Source organism: Pygocentrus nattereri, chromosome 3 (genome assembly GCF_015220715.1).
Source record: "Pygocentrus nattereri isolate fPygNat1 chromosome 3, fPygNat1.pri, whole genome shotgun sequence".
NCBI classification, from domain to species: domain Eukaryota; kingdom Metazoa; phylum Chordata; class Actinopteri; order Characiformes; family Serrasalmidae; genus Pygocentrus; species Pygocentrus nattereri.
The window spans coordinates 30,243,569-30,253,918 of record NC_051213.1 but is presented as its reverse complement, the minus strand read 5'-3'; the positions used below and the strand labels follow the sequence as shown (position 1 = coordinate 30,253,918).

The 10,350-nt window shown below is 38.1% G+C and overlaps 1 protein-coding gene across 15 annotated transcripts in view; it reads right to left on the bottom strand.

The window, feature by feature from the left end:
* Positions 1 to 1,482: 1,482 nt before the first annotated feature.
* LOC108436089 (microtubule-associated protein 4) overlaps positions 1,483 to 10,350 on the bottom strand; it is a 108,683-nt gene continuing 99,815 nt past the window's right edge. For 11 of the 15 annotated variants that reach the window (XM_037537153.1, XM_037537151.1, XM_037537155.1 and 8 more), the window contains 4 exons: positions 10,068 to 10,160; positions 9,353 to 9,434; positions 9,079 to 9,191; positions 1,483 to 4,839 (listed from right to left, as the gene is read on the bottom strand). In XM_037537153.1, the coding sequence (XP_037393050.1) occupies positions 4,594 to 4,839; positions 9,079 to 9,191; positions 9,353 to 9,434; positions 10,068 to 10,160 (534 nt within the window). In that variant the 3' untranslated portion in view covers positions 1,483 to 4,593. The other 4 variants (XM_037537157.1, XM_037537159.1, XM_017712330.2 and 1 more) reach the window with 3 other exon arrangements.

The following is a 10,350-nucleotide window of genomic DNA, read 5'->3' as shown; positions in this document are numbered from 1 at the left end:
GTGGTTGAACACTTTGTGTTGGCTTTTCCTTTTATTCATTAGCTGTAATTACCTGTGGTTGCCTGTATCTGTAGAATTAGGTTTTTGTTTTAGTACACTGAAAAATCTTTTTTTAGAATTAATTTTCTGTCATATTGTTCAGTGCATTTGTCCTTAAGTATTAACTAGCTTTTCAGGTCCTGCCATAGAGAAGCTGAGAAGCACTGCCATAGCACAATGCTTCACTGTGGTTTTGCCCCAAACATTTCATCAAAATATTCAAACACAATATTCCTGTCACATCTGACTGTACATCTTAGCACCCTTTAAATATCCTTTTTATAAAGTTCCTTTCCTGCTCCATTTCACTCATTTATTATTTATTTTAGAATAAAACTGTACTAATCTATGCAATAAAATCAACCTGAGAACCTCGTCCAAAATTTGTACACTTAAGTGGAAGCATGCATTTTCAGGCAGAAACATGAAATGAGTACATGAGCTGCTCTCAGATCTAGAGCACCCTCTTGTGGATGAAATTACAGTTTCCTTAACTAACTACTAAAATGTAACCGCATTTTATGTCTTATTTTTCACTACTGTAATGATTTTCATCACAGATTATGTATACATTTTTTATATTCATTTTTTTCTCACCACAATAATCTTAATGTATAGTTGTCCTCTTGAAACGTTTTCCCTTTTATTACCTCCTGAGGATTATTACTTAATAGTTACATGGACACAAAGCTTCAGAGGCTAAAGTGGAATGCATAATGTAATGAAGATGTGAAGATCTAAAGGTATTCAGAGTGGTTTGATGTGAAATGGTGCATTGTAGAGAAACTTACTGACATAGGTAACTTTACAGTAGTAGTGATGGAAACCAGGGATCACGATCATCATAGTTATCTAGTTCTTCTACCTGCTAGGTCTTTAGATGCTCAAAAGAGGCCAAAAAAGGCAAACTTACATAAACATATGAAAAGTAGTTGCAACTTTCTTATGACATCCAACATATGAAATCCAACAAAACCAATCTAATTCAATATCTTCCTTTGCAAAACTGATTAGTAGGTCTGGTTTTGTGCTTTTTTTGCCATGTAAAGCACATTAAAAGGCATTTAACCCTATGGAGATTACTACACAAATGTATTACTTGGGATAATCATTTTTATTATCACAGATTGCTTCTTTATATCAAACTAACCTTTGCCTTCATCATAATGTTATTCTGCTTCACCTCCTGAAATCATCCAGTGCTCTTCCCTACACTCACTGATCCCTTCCACTTCTCAATACCCTTCCTGAACTCCTTTATCCTGAAAAAAAGGAATAATGAATCTGAATGCTAGAGTCTAACAAAGTTCAACAAGAAGTACTCCATTGGTTGAATGTATATTTACATAAGGCTGTAATGTTTTTTGAATCTTGAAATCATTCAGACAGTATTTCTGCTGTAGACAAGAACCAAACATACGAAGAAATTCATGACACGTCCAATGTTTTAAACACCTTATTTTATTTAATGTTTAATAATCACATCACTAGTTAACAATTGATCACAATAAACACTTCTTTCAAACCAGAAAATAAAATGAATTTCAAATGTATATGGAAAACAAAACAAAGGACAATGTCTGCAAATGGACAATGTCTACCAAACACATCCCACTTGTTCTGCATGCTCTTAGTATGTTTTCTTTTAGTACTCTCTATTAGCAGAAGCGCATTTAAGGGGCTTCCCCCAACATGACGTGGAGGATTTCAATAAAATCTTAATATTTATGTAAGATGTGTGGTAGTCTTCTGAAGCCTCAATATGGCTTGAGCGAGGGTGGTATGCTTTGTATTTATGACTTCATGATAAGGTACTGAAGCTTGCCATGGTGAGATCCCCAATTTCACACGTTACACTGGACCTCTCCTCTCGTTCCCTGCCTCAACAGGGCGCCCTGGTCCTCCATGGCAGAAATAAAACAGTGCAAATCGAAAACATTCAATGCGAAACCCTGCTCTTACATTTTTAACCATTTAGCTAAGGACATCATGCCTGCAGTGTGCTATTCAGATTTTAAGACTAGATGGGCAAGGAGCAATACGAGACTCATCGAGATTCATCAGGACCTCTGCATAAACTTTGCATTTTGCTTGTAGGAGTCTAACACACTACCCACAACCACGACCAGCATACCAAAGCAATGGCAGTACGACAGAAACACAAATACAAGTGTCTTGCATGTTTAGTACTTTATGTTTCAAAAACATTCTTTCACCTCAGCCCTTTTCTCATGGGAAAAAAAAGGCAGACCAACTTTAGTTTTTAATAATGATAATAATAATAAATATTAATAATAATCACTGAAATCATAATGATCTTAATAACAATAATAATCAAAATGACAAGCACACTCCCTAAAAACCTTAAAGGTTAATATTCTTTTCATCTTTTCCATCTAGTTTTTTTCCTTCCTGCGGCGATGCTCAATGTAAAAACCGTAAATATATATATTTACATAAAACCGTGTGCTAGCAACTGAGGATGACCAAGAAAGTGTTCAATGAAAATAAGCAGAGTACACTGCACTTGACAGTAAGATGGCTGCAATCAGGCACAGGGAATTGACTTTAAAATGACCAAAGCTAGAGGTTACAAAATAGAGTAAGACCTCAATTAGAGAGCCATACCCAGAGCATTTGAAAGCTGCACAACAACACAGCTCAAATACAAATATCTACAAACCTCTCATCTGTCAAAAACACTTCTATATAAATAATAACCTTTATTGCCCATGAGCCTAAATAAAAATTAAGATACAATGTTTTTTCCCTAGTTCAATACTGAGTCAATGATTTCTCATCAATGCCAGTTCCCTCAATCAAATATTTCTGTGATAATGTAGATTTGTTCTTATTATGCATGTGCATTAAACTTCTCTGTGATTCATTACAAAATGTTTAAAACCTTCAATAAATGATGGTGATTAATAGTAACGAAGGATACGTAAGATCATCTTTATGGTAGAGCCTTTTCTTTCTTTAGTAGCACTAATTTGAAGTTAAAAAGAGGGCAAAACTGCAGTAGCATTTCTAACCAAAGAACTACCCTTACTCATCCTCGCCACCGTCTTAACCCTAAACAGGAAAAGCTACTAAGAAAACATCTCCCTTCTCCACTGTAGAACAGACGCAGCACCGTAGAACTATGTGATGTGTAGAGTTTTCTGAACGGGATACAATATTCGGACTCAGGCTATTTAAAGGCGACTAAGATTGAGTGCTACAAGAAAAATAAGCTACAACGTAATGGTCTACTGTCTCTAACGTCTCGTTTGAATATCCATGTGCATTGCTGATGCTTTAATAAAGGTTAAGCTACGATTTTAGCTCTCTGAAACACCTCTGCTGGAACAGTAAGCACGATTAGGTATAGGTACAATGTAGGTACAGTCCAAGTAAGTCTTCATAAAGCAACAATTAATCTAGCTGAAAGAAAAGGTTTTGTGTCAGGCTGTGACATTCTGAATGTCTCTGTATCTTCCTAAAGGCAGTGGCAGACCCAGACTCTTTCCAGTTTCAGGTAATTAGGATAAGAGGCACAAACTTGAATGACACAAGGCTTCGTTCCTCCTTCCATCTCAAACATGCTTCGGCCATTACACCAGGTCCATCCAACCACAAACATCTATCATGATTGCCGTTGGTTCATCGTTAACAGCTTCATGCCAAGTCAACTTCACGTAACATCCACTTCATATATCTACTCCCTTCCTCACATGTTCGCTCTTTACCTTCCATGAACCTCCCTCACCACCTGCTGACCATGTACACTTTCTGAGACCCATGTGGAGCTGTGTCTGAGATGTAAGCTTTGCTTCCTGTGCGTATGTTTCAAGAAGAAATTTCAAGAAGAATGTCCTATAGGCAGAGACCAATGTATTGCTTTACAAGAAGAAAAACCAATAAAAGAACCAAACAAACAAGCACAACGAGAAATGAAAAGTCAAACAAACGTAATAGAACACAGCTCATAGCCACAGAGTTCACTCAAACACATCACAAAACACAGAATTTTAGAGCGATTTAGATCAACCTACAGCTGAAACAGATTACTTTGTTTTAAACGTGAGTTGTTATGAAGGACAGCGAAGGATGGGAGTAAGTTATGAGAGTTATGAGAGTGGGGGATATCGAAGCAGGGTAGTCAATGGTTCTTATAGGATCACGTGACAGCCCCGCATAATGAACAAAGAGCTGCAACACAAAACTATGGGTTGATATCCCTAAAATGAGTACTTGCATCAGCTTAGTAAACACAGGAGTATAGGTCATGTATTTATCCAGTTGATTACACCATGGGAGATCCTAACAGAGATTAGATCCTGCTAAGACTGCAGTACTGAATAAAACTACACTTGCAAGGAGAACTAGCCTACAACATGCTCTAATGGATAGTGTTGCAACCAAGTGAGTATGAACAACATGAGTTGTGTAGCTGAGGAGAGGTGGACGAAGAGATTCTGCTATATTCATTTCACCTATTCATTATCAGACTGAAACAGTCTGTGAAGGGAGGGGCCGAGGTTTTGTGAGTTAACCGATGAGAGGAGGAGGTCACGTCCGGAGTCCAGTGAGTGAGCCAGAGTTGCACCCTTGTCCTTGAGAGGCAAGGACGAGGGCAGGGCTTGTGGAGGAACGAGGGAAGCTGGCGGTCACCAACGAGTCGTTGAGCGAGAGACTGCTGCGGAGCGGATGGGGATGGGCAGGGCTGTCACCCAGGGCAGGCCAGGTTATGATGTCAGCGCCGTGGTCCGTGCGAGAGCGCGCTTTCTCGCGGAAGTTTAGCTTGAAAGACTCAATCTGCAGCGGAAGAGGGGGTGTTGGAAAAACAGAAAGACAGGAGGAGGATTGGGCATTAAAGGGAGGAGAAAGGGTCAGGAGAGGAGGTGTGTGGGGGGGGGGATTGAAATGAAAAGGGTAAAGTGACAGCAAAAAGCAGAATTAGATGCCTGAAAAATAAGAAGTCAAGATGATTTGGCAGTCAGGGGCTTTGGAAAGGAGATTACAGACTCTTTTTCTTTTTTTTAAACAAAAATAACTAATACAAAAATGAATGAACACAAATACAAGAAAATCAGAAATCAAATTACAAATGAATAACATGAAATGATCAAATACAGTCATATGCAAATACGTCTGACAACAACTCTATAAGGAGGTAATGCCAATTCTTGATGGCATTCTAGTATGACACAAGCCTTCACCTGCCTCATCCACAATTATTTACTGCTGTAGTGACAGCTCTTCCTTCAAGCATCATCTATGGCTGCTACACAAAAATGTAGAATATACCCCTTTTTATAAGACAGCTAAAAAGTACAATAAGAAAATGGCAAGGCAAAGTCCCAAATCAGAAACTGTTGCCATTTTTAATATTATCAAGAGAGATGCACCAACATCATCCCCATTAAAACACAAAGTACAGACTGCATGATTAACATACTCCCTACACAAAATGACCAATCAAGAAAGTTTTCTACATGTACCTATGAACTACTGGACTGATTACATTTTAGCCTGACACATAACAGGGGCTTCTGAGGGAGGGTCATAGAGTGGACCTTGGGACAGGAGCAGGGTGACACACAAACTTACTTGTTTCAGGGATGAGCGAGTCCAGGCCCTGGGGGTCCCGGAGCGCATCGCCCCCACATGGAGTGCCCTCCTTCAGCCCATTCTCCTTGGCAGGACTGGCTGCCGGCTGGGGTACCAAGGAGCCACTAGAGGGAGCCCCACTCCCCTCAACTGTCTCCTGTTGCCCCTCAGCCTAGAAACACACAGCAGCATGTCAATAGGAGAGATGGAGATGGAATGGATTTGCGTATGTGATCCCCCATGAATGAGTGTTTTTTTTTTGTTTTTTTTTTGCAGTAAGGGATGGAAAACAAAGCATCGACCAAAAAAATGCAGTCTTGCAATGCTCATGACTTGACTGAGATGGCACAAAGTACATGAGCAAGGCATTAAATCGCATATGAGGCTGGCAGCAAAACTCAAGATAAATGAAAAATATATTTACAATTAATAAAAATGTATGATAGAATGCATCATGTTCTAAGATTTATACTAAAAAAAGTAATTTAACTAAAATACAAAAAAGCACAACATGATAAACAGCCATGCTATCATCACACATGCACTCAACCAATTCTGAATGAAATGAAGTGCTCAGGTCTTTAATATAAAGCTGTTGGTCTGATCCTCTGTAAGCTTTACCAGTACCATCAAACTGTATTTATGTCTGAAAATAACAGAAGTTTTATCATGCTTTACAATGTTTATAGTACAGAACTTTGGAATATTATCAAGTACAAAATATCCTTAACTGTATTCCTACTTTTTTATTACTACATACAGTACCTGGAAGCAGGGTCCTCCAGAATTACAGGGACCATTGGTAAGATGAGCAAAAAAAGCTATGAAAAATATCCTTTTTGTTGTTCATCAGCTTGATTTTAGCCTGAAATACCCAAATCATATACCAATCTAATACTAATATTTCTCATAAACTCAAGCACAAATTCTCATTCTCTTAAAGCTCATAAGCACTGTTACATTCCATTCATTCATATTTGAATCCAGGATTACCAAGTCTTCAAAACTACAATAAGACACCACATCCAAGTAATGAAACTATTATAAAGCTTGTGAGAATAAACCTCTTTGATCGTCAAACCGCAAGGACAAATTCACTAAACGTCACTGGGACTAATTAGGACCAGTGTGAAGTACGGTGGCTGGACTTGTTCAATAACAATAAGGTCCTTGGAAATGTTAGGACTGATAGGATACTTGACATCAAAGATTCAATTAAATACATTGAAATATTAGATCTGGCTGCCAGGTGGTTGCATCTTCAAGTAGCACAATCTCAAGAACTCTTATAGATCTGGAGAGATTCTGTGGACATAACTGTGTTTTTTTTTTTTATTCCAATGTTACTTCAAGATCAAGCTGATGAACAAAGACAAGACTTTTTCCTCATTTCTTCCTGCCAGGAAATTTATACAGCATTAAATTAAAAACTTTTCAGTGCAATTTCTTCATTAAAAAGCCGGTGCTGTTCTCTTTTAAGGAATGAAAGCATAGCCTTATGTGAATGAATATGTGCAGATGAAGAGTACAGACATGGAAATTCTCATGCAGAGATGGAAGACCATAGGCTGAGGGGAAAGGTGACATCACAACTTTCACTTCAGTTGGAGGCTTTTTCTGGACCCACTCAAGATGTTACATTTCTTGTTACTTAAAATGCAGTCTTGGAGGGCTGCAGTTTGCATGGCTTAACATACATAACTGACTCATCGCAAAAAGGCCTTTATCAACAAATGAGGAATTAAAACAGGGCAAATGCTGAACTATGCAGCTTGGTGGTCCTCCAGTACAGCATCTGAGTAAAAATAAATGAGAGCTTTAAGACAGCTCTTCATTTACCTTTAGTACAGAGCTCACTTATTTTCACACCCTAGCCCTTTCTCTCCAAAAACAGCAAAAATCCCTATACTTCATCTTTATTTCTGCAGAAAGATGCCAAAGTCAACCTTTGGGGGCCATCAAATCACAAAGATTCAGAGGAATAGAGATGTTTTTAAAATACAACAAAATGTAGAACTTAAAATGGATCTTGAGTTTGTGAACAAAATAAACATAAAATATGTTAAGGAAAAGGGGAAACAATGAAAAAACTTTTTTTTTTACTATGAAACACATTTACAACACATTTTGTGGGTGATGACTTCACATTAAATCCCACTGAAAGCTGTATATGAGCTTTCAGCTGTTAAGAAAACAATTCAAAATGCACTGCGCCAACAAATCGACCACGACTTAAAGAAAATTGATCAGAATTTAGTTACATTTCTTTATCTTCTTCTTTTTTTATTATTCACTCCTTTTTTGTTTTGTATGTTACTGTGATCCCAAGTTGTGACAGATTAACAGATGCACTGCACAGTACATTACTATCAAGCACCTAATTAAGATGTAGGAATCACTATATTCAGATCAAAAGCCTGAATGCTGTCATACATGTTTTGAACTTTGTGTGGAAGAACACTGAACAAAAGGTGAAAAGGTATGTACTGGAAGGAGTCCATGGAAGACATCTGACTTCATCCTGGAGTTCTTGAAAGCACCTTTAAATTTGTTTAGCTGTAATCATCTTAAAACATGTCATGAGATGACAACCCATACAATTTAGGATCTACCACCACTTTTATCATTTTCCATCCAACACTGAACACTGAGGACATCTTTAGGCTCTCTCAAAAGAGAAAAACATCCACTTGTGGGAAAAGGGTAAGATGACTAACTGGACCATTCTATTTTTTTCACTGTTTAGGTGCTAAAATTTTTGTGCTCCTTACATCAAAAATCAGTGTGTATTGACCATAACTAAGTGATTTCTAATAGACAATCCTGTGTTGTGAAGCTTGCTGTATCAAGTTTTTGTTTCTGTCACATAGGTGGTGTTTCAGTTCAGTTCTCAATCTGTAGTTTTGTGTTCAGCAACACTACTGTTAAGTGTTCTCTTATCCTTGTCAACGTGCCTCGCCATGCAAGTACTGTTCTTCTTTATAGTTTCCCCATAATTTTCACTGCTTTAGTAACTGATTGAACAATATAGACGACTATGCAACCTCATAACAAAATAATCACAATCAAGCTTTTTATAATGCTTTTTTTAATAGCCATAGTGCATATGGCATTCAACCTAACATGACTCAACTGTGTAGCTGTCTTTGTAATTGTGATTAATTTCTTAAAGTCTTTCTTATTTTGCTTTTGTTATTATGTCTAGCAAAATCTCAAATTCTAATTTTGACCACAGATACAGAATATCAGATTCCAAACTTAGAGTATTAGTTGTCGCACACCTGAGTCCAATTTATAGTTTAGCCATTGCAACTGTGATGGTTTTCAGAATGCAGAAAGATCTGACAGGTTCAGAAATTAAGTGAAGTATTCTTTCAAGTAAAACTGTAGGTAAAAAGAATGAAAAGTTTGGCAAAGCCATTTTCCCTTTACCCCAAATCTCACCTTAACATTCCCCCCACCAGGTGCATGACTGACGTTGTCCAAAGAGCCCACCTTGGGGTGGGCCTTTTCTTTGAAGTTCACCTTATGAGACTCAATCTTTACATCTCCACCTCCTACAAGAAATAATAAAAACTTTGGTAACACAGAACAGCACTTTTTCATCTATAATGTCTTTATCTTGTAACCAGCTGCTTTCATGTGACCATGATGGTTACAATCTGCCTCAAAAACCTTCAAGTAATTATCTGATAAGATAAGCCATGTGGGCTCTTACCTGGTTTGTGCTTGATATTGGCCTTTGAACCACACTTTGAGGTCACTTTACTCAGGTCAACCTTCTTACTGAGAATCTGCACCTGATAACACATCAAAGTGGCACATGTAAAACAAGGGGAAGAGTTTTACGGTTCAGTGCTGGTGCTGCAGCATCCTACCCTTTTTTTATTTTCCCTGAATATATGCGAAATCTACATGCAGTGCAGAAAATCAACAGAGGCTGGTCTGGCACCCACTGGATGCCAAAAGATACAAAAGACTCAAAAGATACAAAAAAGAAAGATATAAAACAAAATAGATTAGGTGACATACATTGTGATTCAGAAAACATTGCAGAATTGTTATTTATGTTATTGTCAGCAGTGCTAGAAGCTGTGAAACTCTGAGAACTAAAGGAGAAGCCACAGATAAAAGAGAGAAGTAAGAGATGTGTCAGGTAGCCATAAAGAAGAATAAAAATTCAAAATTCTGCTGTTACTGGCTCAAAAGGCTGCTGCTCTGTAAAGTGCAGATATCATAAGCATGACGCTTAGCACCATTCCACACTGCACATCAACACATTACAATTCACAAACAGAATAAAACAAAGTTGAATTGTGTACTGCTTTATCCTTTTGGTTGTCAGAGTGTTCCAACTCTATTTTAAAAAAGGTGCGAGGAGAGCGATGAAGATTGCATCGACTCTGCTGATCTCATGCAGTGATGGTACTTACGTTCCCTCCACCAGGGACATGCTTGATATTGTCCTTGGAACCCAAGCGAGATGTAACATGGCTGTAGTCCACCTTTTTGGAGACTATCTGAACCTATAACACAGCATGGCAGGCAGAGAGCAGAAGGACACCAGGGATCACCAGGTTAAGAGGACGACAGGACAAAGAGGGAAAGCTGAAGCACCTACAAGCTTATACAGGTACTATGCTATTTACAGTGAAGGTGGCTAATCATTAGGCCAGCAGCTACTGTTAACTAGAACATACATGCCATGCTGTGTTT